This window comes from Delphinapterus leucas, chromosome 5 (genome assembly GCF_059928025.1).
Source record: "Delphinapterus leucas isolate spDelLeu-1000000601 "Yukka" chromosome 5, BTC_Dleu_Yukka2, whole genome shotgun sequence".
Classification (NCBI taxonomy): Eukaryota; Metazoa; Chordata; class Mammalia; order Artiodactyla; family Monodontidae; genus Delphinapterus; species Delphinapterus leucas.
In genome coordinates, this window is record NC_143133.1 from 108467929 (window position 1) to 108485694 (window position 17766).

Consider the following 17766-nt stretch of genomic DNA (forward strand, 5'->3'; position numbering starts at 1 on the left):
TTCTTAATTCAATCATACCTGCAAAGCCCCTCTTATCCTATGGGCTAACATTTACAGGTTCTAGGGATGAGGATGTGATATCTTTGGGGCCATTGTTCAGTCTACTGTAGGGAACTGTCCCCTTGTATCACAGTCACATGGGCTTCAAATTCAGAATGACCTGGGTTCACACAACCACTTAGCAATTGTCTGAACTTGGGTGAGTGACTTAATTAGTTTTCTTTGCTATTAAACTGGGATAAACTCAGCACCGACCTCATAGGGTTACTTTGCCAATTAGATCAAGTAATGTAAAGTGTTTAGCAAACTAGGTCCTCACTAAATGTTAACTAGCATTGTCATGATTAATGTAGGCCCCAATGTGTTTACTCTGCCCTGAATAAGGAGAAACAGATCTATGCAAAGTGAGTGATTTCACAAATAGAGAACATGGTGGATTTTTCTCAGCTACACTCCATGTTCACTTGGTTGTGTTGGTCACCTTTTCTTGTTCTATAGTTGAGGAGCAGGTGTCAATGCCCACTTCTCTGCGCAATTCCTGGTAACTGCAGACATCTATCTATCTGGAATAGGTTGGCTCTGCCAAGGTGGGGCCTTTCCTATTCCACCCCTTTATTATTTTTAGCTGTTCAGCACATGAGAATTATAATCTCCATTATACATTGTTATCAAGACCTGCCTGTCCCACCCTCTGCACAGAGCTCTTTCCTTGAAATAGGACTGTATTAAATCCTACCACCAGGATTACTTCATTCCTAGTTGTTTTCTTGGAGCTGTAGTGTCCCAAGTGGATTGTGATAGATGGGGGTATGGGGAGGGAAATGGTTTTTCAATAGCAGCACCCACATTTTATTTTATTTTTAAAAATTTTTTGAATTAATTTTTATTGGAGTATAGTTGCTTTACAATGTTGTGTTAGTTTCTACTGTACAGCAAAATGAATCAGCTATACATATATCCCCTCTTTTTTTGGATTTCCTTCCCATTTAGCTCACCACAGTGCATTAAGTAGAGTTCCCTGTGCTATACAGTATGTTTTCATTAGTTATCTATTTTATACATAGTATTAATCGTGTATATGTGTCAATCCCAATCTCCCAATTCCCCCCACCACCCGCCTTCCCCCTTGATATCCATACATTTGTTCCCTACATCTGTGTCTCTGTTTCTGCTTTGCAAATAAGATCACCTACACCATTTTTCTAGATTCCACATATATGCATTAATATACAATATTTGTTTTTCTCTTTCTCACTTACTTCAGTCTGTATGAGAGTCTCTAGGTCCATCCACGTCTCTACAAATGACCCAATTTCATTCCTTTTCATGGCTGAATAATAATCCATTGTTTATATGTACCACGTCTTTATCCATTCCTCTGTTGATGGACATTTAGTTTGCTTCCATGTCCTGGCTATTGTAGATAGTGAGCAGCGCCCACATTTTAGAGAAATGGTGTTTGTTCTGTTTGGTTTTTTCTTAGGTGGTATTAAGCTTCTTTCTAATGGCTTTCAGATGGGCTAGGGGTTTATTATTATGTAAAGATCACTGATTGCTTTCCTCAGTTCACTTCCATCATCCTAATTAATGAAAATTTTTTCTCAACTGCAGATAGGTGAATGGTTAAATTTAATGTTTTTGTGACCTTGACATTTTCGTCTTTTTATGATTGTTATAGTATTTTCTTGAGGCTATAAAAAGGGCTGCCTCACAGTCGAAGGTAACAAGCCATATTGAACCAGAAATCATGAGTCTTCTTGAACATTTTTTATTTACTGTGAACTTGGAAATATCTGCCAAACTTGTTCAAGTACTTGGCAATTCAGAAAGACATTATGCAACAGTGATGCTACTGTTCTATTATGTTATATCCTAATCATGATGAAGTTCTCATATATTTTTCTAACTCACGTTAAGCTTATCCTGCATCTTAGTATTGTCTCTACAAACAACTGTTTCCATTTGATAGCCAAAAAAAAAAAAAAAAAAAGACTAAAGCTATGTTTTATTTGCTGTCTCTCAGCACACATATAAAAGTGTTAAGTAGAACCTAGTACAAAAGGAGTTACTCATATTTCTTAGATGTTTTGTAACATATGATTTGGGAGCCATGAATACTAACTGGTATTCAGTAGATATAAATAAGTTAGTTTGTTGGATCATTATTTTTATTGAATCCTTTTGGAAGCAGTTCATTATAACCAAAAGAAGGTAGATAGTTTAAGTAATTTTAGAATACATATTGTTCATTTTTGACTATAAATTAACAATATGAATTGATTTAAATGGACATTTCAGTCATTGATTCTAAAATCTGAACTAATACAAGAGATGGAATTCAGCTGCCCAAGCAAGCTTCTGGGGTTTGATTATTCAACTGATTAAGATGCTATTTGTCAACTCTAGTTTACCACCCCTTTTAATTATATAGATAATCAAACTAAGAACTGCTAATTCTGTCTCCTATTAATTGATTGTAATTACCTACAGATTAAAACTGCATGTGCAATTAACTCAAAGAATTAATTGATAGAAGGGAATTGATAAAAGGGAAACAGAACGAGCTTGGCATAAAAGAGGCTCTAGGGACAACAGGCCTGCTGAAACCAGTGGTGTCTTGGGCTCTGTCAAGTCCTCGTAAAGATACACCGCACTTGCCTCTGGACTTCTCTGGCTCTGTCAGAGGCGGTTGCATAGATTATTTCCTATGAACGTTTGGTTTCTTGGTTGACTGAAACAATATATTTGAAAGGTTTAAACTCCTATTGTCTTTGAGTTTTGTGCTGATATTCAGACAATTTGGGCAAATCTATCAATTTGCAATATGGAGGAAATGCTTGTCACTACAAAGATCACAGAAAAGTGGTGAATGTTTTACCTAGCTAGAGATCCTTCCTTCCTCCCTCTTTTCCCCTGTTTCTTTCCTCATTTTCTTGGCAATATCACCAGATACAATCTTACCAGTTTTCTGTGACTCATCTAAATAATTTGTTTCTAAAGTAATTATGCGTATTAGATTTTGAAAATCCCTCTCATCTGTGTAAATAATTGGCTCATTGTTAACTGCATAAATTTGAATGAAAATGGGAAATGAAATAAAAAGCCACCCCCAACTCATATGTATTTAAAAACGATTACCATTATAAACATCAAGATAAATATCAAGAGAGGGAAGATGGTCTAGTGAAAAAAATATTTGGTCCTGAAAAAAAGAATTTTAAAAATCCCTTTTTAAAGACTCTTCCATTTTTTCAGATGTTTATATCAGTTGTATTACATGGGGCCTTTCACTCTCAGCAGTTTCCTGAGTGGCCTTTCACCCAATACCAAGTCAGTGCAGTAGCATATACTAAACATATGCTTGGGGCACAGCACTGTATTCAATATTATGGAGAATACAGAGCAAGTTAAAGACTCTCAAGCCTAGATAGGGAGATGAGATCTGAAGAAGACAACAAAATAACATGAACTAGTGGTATAATAAAGTTTTTCGAAGAGTCTAAATAAGTATTGAGGAAACGCAAGGACACAAAGACATCAGTATGGATATTTAACAATTTTTTTAATGTTCAGAGTTAGCTAATAACTCCTTGTTAATCTGATGGGATATTTTGGTTTCTTTCCAAATTTTGCTATTGTGTTTTCCCCAGATTTGTTTAATCTCAGAGTATTTTATTTTGTCTTGCTGGCTGGTAAACTGGGAGTTCTAACAAGATTTCTTATTTTTTCACCCATCAATATACAGCCTACTCTTGCTTCCCTCCCACACACACACCCTTAGATTTCAGAATCTTAATTTCTCTTTGGCATTATCTGTGAAGCTTGTTGGCTCTGTGAAGGGTTTGTGAAGATTTAGTCTGATGTATGACTTTGGTCTTCTTCAAACTATCAGCTTATAACTTTCGACTGACTTTGTGGAATAAATTGGAATTTGTTGCATGTCACCTTCTGTGCTTAGCTTCTGAGGAGGAGTCATTAGTATAGATCAGTGTGTGAATGATTACCTTGAGGATTTTAGTGGAGGCTTTATTGCTTCCTGAAGTGGAAAACTTACAGCTATATTTTCTAGTGTGATACCTGTATACTGGAGAAAATAATGTATGGCCTTCTTGATTATATGAGTCTGTTTTGTGGGTAAACAAGATAAAATATTTGAAATGCTCTGGAATCTCTTGGAAAATAAGTCATATAGCATTTAGTTTCATTTGGGGTTGGGCTCTTCAGTGATCAGGAAGATTCCCTTTTGCCTGTGAGATTTAACCTTGTGAGGCTAATTCTAGTTCACCAGTGTTTACATAGTAACTTTAATCACATCGCTAATGAACCAGAATCACAGAGCAATTCCAGGTAAGGTATTGTCCTTGCCCTGGAGGAGTTTATACATTTAAAAAGGAGATTGGAAAGAGATGCTCTGTTATCTAAAGTAGTGAGAACATTTATTGTAGAAGTTCATTGAAGGAAGTGGGCGAAATAGGGATAGTGCTAGTAAATTGAGAAATGCTTCAAATTAGTCAGAAAAGCTTCATAAGAAATGTGGGGTATACACATCTCTAATACTCTTATGCTATCCTTTTATATCTCCCTGCGTTTATGAAAGTCCCCAGTAAAGGATGACATGTATGGCCTTTCCTTTGGTATCCTCTTCTCAGATACGAATCTTTTCAGATTCTCTATGATCTACCCATTATTGGCATTCGCTTCCATTAAAGATATTCATTTCTTCATATTGGGTTGTGATTGAGATACATAATTTGTTATGGTGCCTCTCCTAGAGATTTTTCCTTTTTGATAGAGGGCAGAGACTGACTGAAATTGAGGAAATATATGTAAAATTAAGATGGGGTAGGATGTGTGTGTGTATATTGATTAGAATGTCTCTGAGATAATATCACATTTTTATTATTTTATGTTACTACTCTACCTCCCTATATATAGGACACTTAACTTATGGTCCTATAAATAAATTGAAGCAATGAAATGAGAGAATACATTCCTTCTGATTTTTCTCTAAATTTATATGAAATTAACTGGTCCATGGAGGACTCTATTAAATTAAAAGTTTCAGGAAAGAAGATATGTATATGAATGAGTATTAGAAAGAAAATTGGAAATGTAAAAATAGTTTGATTCATTTGGATGGCAGGATTAAATTGTATTTCTGAGAAATAAGTGGACAAATAAATCTGAAATCTCCTCTTCATTAAAAAATTTTGTGCAGAAATCCTACATAACTACCATGAGACAGAAGAAATATGTGGGCATGTACTGGCTAACCTTTTGCTTTTCCAACCTATTTACCTTAAATACTTTCAATAATTTTATTTACTTCACAGTATCAAAACTAGCACCTTCATAATAATTTTAAATTCTCTTTTAAAGTGCTTATGTAACAGGGAGAGGAGGTTTTCTTTTGTTTTCGTAAGTGCTATTCACAAATCTGATTTTGCTTTAAGCCTCCCTTAAAAAAGAAGTCAGTGTTCTTGAAGAGAAGAATCAAAAGAATGAACTTATTAGTTTTCTGATGGGCACACTGTATGTAATAAAAACACGAGAGCTTTACTGTGTGAGGAAGCCCATTAATTGAAGCCTCTATGCAGTGCTATCACTTCCTCATCTTGTTATGGTTAGATGAAAAGATGTGATTTTAATACAGAATAGTGGGGCCATAAAGATGATTTACTTTCCTCTTTGTAACACTAAGCAGTATGATCAGTGTGTACTTTTCCTGGATAAATATTCTTTTAACCTGCATTGATATTTCCAACAGACAGAACGTTCTATGATTGGAGAGGAGTAGTGTCTAAAAGGTTTTCCTGTTTGGCTCGTGACTCCAGTTGGCCTAGTTTCTCTGGATCATCGTCAGTATTTCAGGATTATTGTAGTGTAAGTATTTGTAAAACCGGACATAGAGTTGCATTACCATTTTTCTAGCAAATGATTGAATTCATTTTGATATAACATGTAAGATGTTACTATGGGCATATTTCATTCCTAAAATGATTCCCCATTGAAATTCATCTTTTTTCCGAAGCAGTGCTTTTGTTCTGTTGTCTTATTTTGTGTAAATCTTGCTGATCACCTTAACTCCTAAATATGTATATTAGTTTTTGTTTGAAGAGTGGTAATAGCCAAAGAGATCATCACAATGGTTTGCCCTAAATGTGATAGCGACTATTTTTGTAATGGTACCTAGACTATCAAGAAAATACAGTGGAAGCCAGTGGAGAATAAAGATGTTTGTTAGGAGTGTGGCACTAAGAGGACTTAACAATCCAAGGACAATGTCACGACCACATACTAATGGTTTTGTGAGTGAGGGCTCTCCAAACTGGGGCGTGAGAATCTATGACTTGAAGATGGAATCAGGACTTCACATTAAGTTCACCTGCTCATCAGGGCAAGTTCTGAGATGTCTCTATGTAAATACAGTAAGTCCCCTACATATGAACCTCCAAGTTGCGAACTTTCAAAGATGCAAATGTGTGTTCACATGTCCAATCACGTAAGTTAGTTCACGTGTCTGGCATACATTGTTACGTGCGTGCGTCCTGTACGAGTGGTTGTGCTTTTGTGTACTTTACTGTACAGTACTGTGTAGAGTACAGTAGTACAGTATGTTTATTTCAAGCCCAGGATGTCCAGAAGCAAGCGTAAAAGCAGCGGTATGCATTGTACTGTTCTTTTCAAGGTACTGTACTATAAGATTAAAAATGTTTTCTTTATTTTTTGTGTTTTTTATGTATTATTTGTGTGAAAAGTACTATTACAGTACAGTAGTATATAGCTAACTGGGTTACCTAGGCTGACTTTGTTGGACTTACGAACAAATTGGACTTAACGAACGTGCTCTCGGAACGGAACTTGTTCGTGTGTAGGTGACTTACTGTAGTGGAAGCAACTCATGTGATTCTGAAATCTTTAGCAATGATTTCTTAAAAGAGTGCAAAATGCCATTTTATAATATTTGTGTCTCACGGTGTCTGTATAGATGTCTGGATTTTTTACATCTCCTATGTGTTCTGCTCTGTATGTGAATGTGTCTGTCTCATTTTCCTTTTCTTTCCTCTTTTTATATCATGAATTATTTTTCCTTTCGACTTGTGATTTGTATTAGTATTCTTGGGCTGCCATAACACAATACCACACACTGGGTGGCTTAAACAACAGAGATTTATTTCTCAAAGTCCTGAAGGCTGGAAGTCCAAAATCAAGGTGCCAGTACGGCTGTTTTCTCCTGGGACCTCTCTCTCCTTGGCTAGCAGAAAGCTGCCTCTTTTCGGTGTCCTCACATGGCCTTTCCAGTGTGTGTTTCTAGTGTCTCCCTCTCTTCTTATAAGGATGCTGGTCATATTGGATTAGTGCCCTTACCCACATGACCTCATTTAACCTAATTACCTCTCTAAGGGTCGCATCTCCAAATACAGTCACACTGGGGCTTAAGGAGTCATATGAATTGTGGGGAGACACAGTTCAGTCCATACACCATTAGCTGATAACAATTGTTTTTCTTACCTACTGGATAGTTCGTTATCTAGTATTTTTAAAAATCTTGAGTTTTTATATTTTTTCTGTAAACCAAAACTTTTGAATCACATCATATTTAACTTCTGCTGCTAAATTCTTTGTGAATAAATATACTAAAACTAAATCATTGCATCCCTGTTTTAGATAAGGATATTATACAAACATTATTAAGGAAAATTATATGAATTTAGATGAGGAAATTATATCAGTATTGTTTAGTGAAATTCAAAGTCTTCGTAATCTACTATTTTCAGAACATAGTAATTAATTACAGAATAGACAGTTACCTCCAGCTAATTGGATGTATATTGCTAATTCATACATGTCCTTAGCAAAAGTAACACCCATAGAAGGCTGTTTTCATTTTCATTTTCCAGTAAAGGTGAATAAATGAACTACTGCTTACCCTGTTTTACACTAATCATTTAGAGATTGCTCCTAGCTGTGTGAAGAAGTACATTTAAACATATTTCTTTGGGGAATAAGTTGGGCAAGAGTAGACATGACTGTGGAGAGCTCCGGATGCAAGACTGGGGAATTGCCCACGGGGGAATTAGGAGTACAAAGAGCTACTAACCATGGCTTTGGTATAATAGATGGTGCTTTGGGTATGTGTACCTGTCTAAAGAAATGTGGGGTGGACTAGAGTGGAGACTGGGTGAGCATTAATAGGCCTTTTGCCTCAGTCCAGTTAGAGGTTTATCTTACTCTTGCAAACACACTGTGTTGGGGGCGGGGTGTGAATGGGTAAGAGGGGATAAGATTCAAACCTTCAGATTTCTTTCCTGCAGCTCACTGCATCTTTAATTTTCACCATTGAAAGTCTAATTTATTTATTTATTTATTAAGGATTCCCCTTTCATTTATCCTTTAAAATAATAACAGTACTAGAAGGGATCAAATATCAAGTTCTAAGTTCATCTTTTCTGCCATTTTTTTTATTGTGGTAAAATACACATAACATAAAATTTACCATTTTAACATTTTAGGTGTACAGTTTGGTGGCGTTAAGTACACCCACACTGCTGTGTAACTATTACCACCATCCGTCTCCAGAACCTTTTTATCTTTCCAAACTAAAACTCTGTACCCAGTAAACACTAATTCCTTGTTCTTCCTTCCCCACCCTCCTCTGGCAACAAGTATTTTACTTTTTCTTTTGGGGCTGGCTCATCTCACTTATAATGTCTTCAAGGTTCATCCATGCTTTAGCATGTGTCAAAATTTCCTTCTTTTTTAAAAAGGCTGAATAATATTCTATCGAATATATATGCCGTATTTTGTTTATCCATTCATCTGTTGGTGGACACTTGGATTGCTTCCACCATTTGGATATTGTGAATAATGCCACTATGAACAAGGGTGTAGAACTATTGTTTGAACCCTTTCTTTTTCTTTTTTTGGATATATACCCAGAGGTGGAATTGCTGGACCATATTGTATCCCTATATTTAATATTTTGAGGAATCATCATATTATTCTGCAGAGTGGTTGCACCATTTTACATTCCCTCTAGCAATGCACAACTGCTCCAATTTCTCCACATTTTCATCAGCACTTATTATATTTCTGTTTTCTTAATAGCCATCTTAATGGGTGTGAAGTGTTAAGTAATCTTGATGTGAGTTTGTTCAATCAGGTCCAGAAGACACAAGTAACTAGGAAAGTTGAGAATGTAGAAAGAAGTTTGCATTGTTAAAAGAGGAAAGAAGACAGGGTGCAGAAAACCCTGTATTTGATTTTGTAGGAGGAGAGAAAAATATAACATATTTTGCTTTCAAAACACTCTCGATAGCTTAGCTACTCATCAAAATTTTAATTTGCTCAAATAAGAAAGTCACTGTGGATATGATTTCTTTAGGCTAAAAGAAAATATCCCTTTTAAGCCAGAGTTTCTGTTTTCTTTTTGAAGTATTTTGAATCCTATATGTTTTTAGTTCTAATTAAATAATACAATAATGTTATATGTCTTTAGTTTTAATGTTTCATTTCTGGAACTGCCGACTTATCATATTAGAATTGTATTCGAATTCCCAGTTATTTTAAACAGTGGCATATAGCCCCCTAAAACTTCTTTACATGATGTTAAAGAAACTGCATTCCTAAGAAAAAGTTACTAATTCTACTTTTTATGATCTCTGAAGTCCTGAAACATTTGTAGCCTTAATTATCTTGAAAGATAATATTTATCCAAAGTAAGTGAGCACCTGTGAATATGATCCCTTGCATAACATAAAAATGTAGTATTACATTTCAATAATATAGGAAAGACCACCCATCTCCAACTTTGTTGTTGCAATTTCATTTCATAACTCTTCTTTACAAGGTTTTTTAACTTTATGATAATGTATGAAGCACTCCGGAAACCCACAACCTGAAGGACTGTAGGTGTGAAAAACAACTCTGGTATTTATCAAAATTCTGAGGTGCAAAATTTAGTATCAATAGTGCTCTTTAAAAAGCTAGGATAAAAGCAAATATTGACAGAACTTTGTATAAGAAGTTAATTTCTATCTAATATTTATGAACATATAGAGTAAAAACTTTTATTCATTAGTCATCAGTAAGGCAAAACTCTCCTCTGTGAGTGGCTAACTCACAACTCTGTTGCAGTGGCTCTGGGATCAGAATGTTCCCTGACGGGAACTCTGCCATTTGGTGACCCCTAGAATGAGGATGAGATGACAAGCAAGGGGCTGCCCAAGCATGCATGCTTGCGTACTTATTGTGGTGGTGACAGGGTTCAGGGATGAAGGATCAGAGGGGAAAGAACAGTTGTGGTTGTCTGAATGGGAGAGCAGAGTGCATTTCAAGGAAGTGAAAGAAGTTGAGTGTGGCAAAAGTATAGCATTCAAGAGGGCAAGTGGCAAGAAATGAAACAAAATTTAAGCAAGTTCCATCGTCATGAAGTGCCTTCCTTGTAGGAAGACATTTGATTCCTATATTTTCTTAATCTTGGATGGAAAGAATTTGCCTAACCTTGACACTAGGAAGTAGAGATTACAAGGAAATAGAACTTGGTTTAATACCTAGTTGCATTATACATTGTTTCGTGTTTCAAAGAATGCGCTGTGAGTCTTCTGGGCATCTGGACCTCCCTCCTTTCAAGGAGAGCAAGTCCTTTATGAGAGAAGAAACCAAGAGTCACTTATCCTGTTTTTAAACATACTTATAGATTCAGCTCATAAACAAAACAAAAAATTATTAGTTTTGCAGAAACATATTTTTAGAAAATAAAAAAGAAATTCCATATATAACATTATGCTTCACATTAGCTTAATTTTGACCATGAAATGGGTAGACTAGATTTTAATGAAATTTCTTATCACTCTTCTCTGGAGAATTTTCTTGAGCCATTTTGGGAAAAGAAAACTGTAAGAATCTAGGGGGATATTCTTCTCTTAACTTGGAAATTTAGATATTTTTGTGTGATTCTTTACCAAATTATGCTGTCAGAAGACTGTGGGCATTCACTTGATTTTAGTACATAATAAAAAATAGTAAATTAACTTATAATATGTAAAATATCTTTGCTTATTTTTTTCTCCTCCATCACGCTTTCTTCTCTCTGCTCTTTTCCTTCCCTCCACACATTTGAGAGGTATTGTAATCATTTTCATACTCATGATTTTCTCCTCTTGTGGGTTCCATTTGATAAAAAATGTCATCTGATTTGATTTTCTGATATTTCGAAGAATTAACACAAATCATTATGACTATTAAATTTAAAATTTCTATTTATTCAAATGATTTCCTAAATTTTAAAAAATCATTTTGGGTATCAATGAAATTACATTTTGAAAATTCTGTTCCTACAGAATTAGGCTTGGGTTTAATTTAAGCCTTGAGTTAACTACGTGACTATGATTTTTTGACATACCGAAGAGCATTCCAACAGTTTACTCTTATTTGATCTTTTAATTTGTTTGTTTTGGTACTATTACAAGCAGTGATGTCTAATGCTGTACATTATCTTCAAACTTCACATTTTAATTTTGAAATGCATATGTATTTTCCTATGAAATATAAAATTTTGAATCTTTGTGAAAGAATGATATATTTATTTTGATATATACATATAAGTAAAACTATTATTTTTTTAACGTATATAGTTACAGTTAAAACCCCACATTTTAATAGTTATATTGCCTTGCAGCAATATTATCTGAGCCTGACATTTTTATATATTTTATATGGGCCTAGGTATTTTATAATCATCATTTATTTTATTTTTATTAAATCTTTCCTTCTAGATAAAAATTTCTACTGTTGCCTTAGTTAAAGTACTTTTTGGAAAAAATAAAGAGGTACTCCATTGCAGAATTCCTTTAGCAATAAATAGGTTAAGATGTATAGACCAACAACAAATTGGTCAAGACATATATATTTAAAACTATTCTCACAAAGTTTTAAAAGAAAGCACTCTTGGTGATTGCAAGATTTGGATTGTAATGTTACTTAGGCTTACCAATGTACCATCATTTAAACAGCTCACAATACCATTTACACTAAATGATATTCAAAAGTGGAAGGTTAGGTAAATAAACAGGATAATTTTAAATTTGTATTTTTGGATCAATATATTTTTATAGAGAAAAATCTTGATCTATACTTCTCTTTTCTTTTATCATAAAAGACCACTGGATTTTTAGTTTCGTAAGTAACTTCACAATCTTTCTTTACTGTAGAAGCCGAAAGATTCAATCAAATTCTGTCAATCATGTTGCCCCTTTATTCTGAGATGTCCTTGTGTGGAAAAGGTATTTGAGGGACACTAGGCCCATGAGTCAACATGCGCATTCTTTCTGAGATAAGCTGGAGTGTGATTGTTACCAAAACCTGGATGAAAGAATAAAAATCTGGATGCAAAGAACATTGGAGCAGATATTAGGTTAAGGGAGTGAACAGACTGTGCCTACCCTGGGGATTCCCCCCACCCCCACCCTTCTGGGAAGCTAGGTACGCTTGTTCTCTAGGAAAGGGAACATTAACTAAATTTCTTAAAAAGTAATGAAAGAGAACAAACTGTAAAAAGGCAGCCAAAAAAGGCAAACATCTGTTACTGAACATGTCTCACTTGACTTCCTTTTAATGTTCTTAGGAATAAATTTATGAACTAGGAAAGGTTCAGCACTAATTAGATTGTTTTCATCAAACAAAATGCACCAGACATGGATGTTGAATATGAATGAAAACTTCAGTAGTAATAATAAGTAGGCATAGAAAGTGCCAGGAGACATAGAAAGTGCCAGGAGACATAAACATCCTGGGCTATGGCCACAGGCTTTGGATAATGCTATGGCTGTTAATATTGCATTGACTTAGATTTGTTGTGATATGCTTTTTTAAATGATCAGAGAAAAATGTCTGAAAAGTCAAGTGTATTCATTAAACAGTAGATGGATTAGGTGCAAAATTTTCTCTTCAATTATACACATTTAGGCTAATGAGATGTTAGAATGAATTGGAATAACAAATTCAGAGGTACTCAAAGGCAAAGTTTTTTAGTAAGAGCAGCAGCAGTGGTGATAGTTGTAGCTTGTCGTAGGTGTGGAGATCCATGCTTTATTCAAAACTCTTGGGACCAGCCATATTTGGGAATCAGAAAATTCCAAACTTTAGAGAGGTAAGAAGAAAAGTAGATCTGTAATCAAACCTGTAATCAAAGCATGGTAATATTTTATAGTAAATCATGTGAATATTCTCATTAAGTGGGAGATACAGGCTACTATATAGGTCATTTGTTTGTTGGTTCTGGTTAGGTTTTGCCACCAAAGGTTAGGTGAGTTAAATTCTCCCCTCCATATGTGTTATGAAAAATTTGTTGGTTTTCAAAGCTTTCTGGATTTCTGAGTTACAAATAAGGAATCATAGGCTTATAGTAGTAATAGTGATAGCAAAAGTAATAATAGTGGTGGTCATAGTAGATAAAGGTGATGGGGAAGATAAGGAGATAAGGACAGACAGACAGACACACACACACACACACACACACACAAATATATATACACACTGTGAAAATAAATAAAGGGAACCTCATTTAAAATGGGGCCACGCAGCCTGAGGGGGAACTCTCACGTGTATACCACTCTTTGCACTTGCATAACCAGCAGGAAGAAGGAAGGTAAGAATTGTTTTGACAAGGGAAGACATTAATCACAGGGGAATTTTATCTCCTGCTTTTCAGAAAAAGAAGGACGATCCCCCACAACCTCAAGCTCTTGCTCTTCTCCAATGAACTTTTGTTCAAAACAGCCCTTCTTAATTTCCTCCTAACACCTCTCCTTTATTTTTCAGACTTGCCTGTGATTCACCATAGCTTGTCTGTCCCAAATTGCAATTCTCTGCTATTCCCGAATAAACCCATTTTGTGGGTAAAATAACTGGCTATTTTATTTTTAAGGTTGAAAACATACACATACACACACACATTATTAGTTCTATAAGGAAAATACCATGATCGTATATTCATTGTTATTGATACTTGATGCAAGACATGTCCTGGAATTAACTGCAGAATGTCCATGTTTATGTGATTCCCAATAGCAGAATCAGGCAGATGTGATTATATATCTCTGATAGATGCTACTCCCTGTGATTGCTCTTCCCCGAACCCCACCTAAAGGAACACCACTACTTTTATTTTTTCAGAGTGCATCGTGAATCTCTTTACTGGTTTATTACTGGCCTTCCTCACTAAATGTAGGTTCCATAAGGCTGAGGACATTTTAGATCACCAGTGCAACCCCAGTGCCTAGAATGGTTTCTGTCATAAACTAGAGGTTTAGAAAATATTTGTTGAATAAATGAATAATAGGCTATTTGACATTTCCCCAAGTGGAACACATAAGAGGCCCAAGGTTCCAAAGCAGTGAAAAACACAACCATGATAATATTATTAAGAAGAGGAAAAAGAAAAAAAGATGATTTAAGGATGTTGCATTAATTTTTTTTTTTTTTCTGTATTGACTGAAAGAGTTGTACGATCCTTAATTCTTTGCCCTGAAATGGACTTTTTGGCCCATTCCTCTTCTCTGGAATCCGTGGCCATTCTCGTTTTGTCACGCAGTTCTCCTGTTGGGTTCTTTTTTTCTTTTGTCTAACCTCCTCCAACAGTCTCATTAGAAGATCCCTTTGAGTCTGCAGACAGGATGGGTTTCATTGGCTGTCTGGAGAGGACCAAACAAATCCATCCCAAGGGCCCAAACTCAAAACTCTGAGTTATAGGAGATCTGGTGATGAAGACTAGGTTGCAGATGGTGAGATCTGGTTGGTAGTAATCAGGAGGCCACACACACTCCCATTCAGTTGTTGTGTTAGGAGAGTATCAGAGGACGATGATCCTCTCAGCCACACAAGGCTGCTTCAGGGTTCTGTCTGCAGTGATTGATTCCTAATCTGACTCCAGTTGTATCCTTGAACCAGACACATAGGACAACTTTTAAACTCAAATTATTTTAGGTCTTTGTGTTCTTCCTTCTCTGTTCTCCCTATACTGTTACCACATAATTATGACCGTCCTATAAAGCCTTTAACATCTGCTTTTTACCACGTGTTAAAATAATTTTTATAAATATGCTCGTAATACCTATATTTTGAAGGAAACACAGATGAGCCAAAAATGAGAAGATCAACCATACTTATTATAGCAACAATGCTTTATAACCTTATTTTTTTCACTCAAGAATATATTCTGAGCATCTTTTCTTATTAACATATTTTCTTTAATATTAAATAACTCATTTTTGGTTATCTTGGCAATTGACAATGCTTTAATGGAATGCAGTGTATTATATTTGTAGTTAAATGTTGGTGCATATTCTAAATTTCCTTAGGATAAATTCCTTGTAGTGGAGTTGCTGGTATGCTTCCCCCTTTTGCTTTTTTTTTTTATTATATACTGTTAATTTTTCCTCCAAAGAAGTGTTGCTTTTAGATTTTCACATAGATTTCCACTGCTTCTTATTCCTCAAAAACAAAAGTACACAAAGAAAAAGCAAACCAATAACCAACTAAAATTAGACAATTCTCTGCAGGTTTAGTTAGGCCCTCCCGACTCCATGGGTCAATAGCATTGTTATCAATCCAGGAACTTGTTAAAAATTTAGCTTTCAGGACCCACCCCAAATGTATTGAATCAGAATCTGTATTTGAATAAGATCAGTAGTGATTTATAAAAATTTGAGAAACACTGTTTTAGACAATTCCCCATAATATTTTGCCTTTTAAGTGAGCTTTTGATAAGTAGTGACAGTCTATACAATGTAATTTTTTTTCCTGACAAATACCCGAAGTACAGATACTCTATGCTGAATTTAGTCATGTGGTGGGATAGGAATGTGGTTTATTGTGAACGTTGACGAGTGAGATTATAACTGATCAAAGATATCAGAAACACATTTTCAAGTAATGAAATAGAACTACAGTGAATGTCAAAATTGGCCTGGGAAAATATGCCAGCTATTTTGATAATACAGCTTTCACCCAAATAAAATAATCTGGACAATTTCAATAAGCTGATATATCATCCAAGTATATCCTGAGTCTCTAGGAATTAGATCTTAGTGATTTATAAGAGCATAAAGTTTGATAAAAACTGTTTTATGTAATTCCCCATAAACATGCTCCAAACAAGGAGAAATAGTCAAGTTGTAGTTAGGGGGCTGGGGCAGCTTTTGACCACCCCCACCATGCATCTGATTGGCTCTTCTAAATCCCATTATGATTAAGTTCTACTGACTCCCTACAAAATCATTGGAGGTTTTCTAAAAGAAATGAGTGGAAAACAAAATTGCTGAGTGCCAATCAATTAAAAAACTCTAATGTAAACTCTAATGCTGTCTTTGTTCACTGTATTCTATTTTCATAGATTAAAAATTTTCTACCTGTATTACCAATTTCACCTTCCGGATAGAGTAGTGTATTGAGTCTGAATGAATCCCAGTCACCTCCTTCCTACTTGTGTAATCAAGGTAAAGATATTAAACTTCTCAACTTCCTAAGGGAAAGTGAGAATTAAAGTATCTATTTTGCAGAGTCTTGGTGAATATTGAAGAACATGAACATAAAGCAGATAGTAGGTTCTAATTATTAGTTATAACAATTTATTAGTTCTGGGATGCAGTTCCAGATCTAGCACATAGTATATAAATCTTATGATGATAACCAGACTCACTATTTACAGTGGTCTTACAGTTAAATAAATCCCAAACAAATGCACAAATGAAAAGGATTGAATTCAAAAGTTTAAAATTCTATCCAGTTTATAACCGAATTGTTTAATAATAAATTAATTACGTGGGAGGGTATGTTAAATACAAAGGGGGAAACATATTCAAAATCAAATAAGCACCTTACATTCATTTGAGCATCAACTTTAATATCAATATGAACACAAGCACATTAAAATGTCCTCAAATTGTAAAACATGAACTCATTTCCTCATTTTGTTGTTTTAATTCTAGCTGATAAAAAAAATTAATCATATGTATTTATAGATTCATACACTTAAAATTTCAGAATAAGACAACACAATCCTGGCAGCAGCTGTTCCATTGCTTGGCATTCTTGAATTTTGAAGTTTCCAAGAACACACACAAACCACAGGAGAGATTTGGAGCCATGTAACCTCCTAGTAAGTTTTGATATATTGAATACTTGGGAAACCCATAGATTCCCAAGATCTTTTCATTCTTTTCTTTCTCGGGGGACAGACACTCATCTTAAGGAATTTTTCTACCACACTATTTTAAAAATTTGTATTGTTTTATGTATCAGTTATACAAAACAGTGTATTATTCATATACGTGTCTATTTATAGCTCTATATCTTAAAGAATAACACTAAAACAAATACCTGTAAAACTTAGGGAACAGAACTCAACGCGTCTTTTCTTTCCCTTCATATCCTGAAGAAACCAGTCTCCTTAATTTTACGTTAATTGTTCCCTCGCTTTTCTTTATAATTTAGCACATCTACACACATCTCTATTTAGTATTTTGCTTACTTTTACTTGTTTTTCACTTTATGTGTGTGGAATTATAATGTTTTCTCTCTCTCTTTGCCCAGAAATGTATTTTTTTAAAAAATAAATTTATTTATTTATTTTTGGCTGAGTTGGGTCTTTGTTGCTGCACGCGGGCTTTCTCTAGCTGCGGTGAGCGGGGGCTACTCTTCGTTACGGTGCATGGGCTTCTTATTGCTGGCTTCTCGTTGCGGAGCACGGGCTCTAGGCACTTGGGC

General features: G+C 35.0%; 1 protein-coding gene across 1 annotated transcript in view; it reads left to right on the forward strand.

Moving 5' to 3' along the window:
- IQCM (IQ motif containing M) overlaps positions 1–17766 on the forward strand; it is a 270054-nt gene that overhangs the window by 91563 nt on the left and 160725 nt on the right. The window contains exons 5-6 of the mRNA XM_089911275.1: positions 5757–5883; positions 14313–14321. Of these exons, the coding sequence (XP_089767401.1) occupies positions 5757–5883; positions 14313–14321 (136 nt within the window). The remainder of the gene's footprint in view (positions 1–5756; positions 5884–14312; positions 14322–17766) is intronic.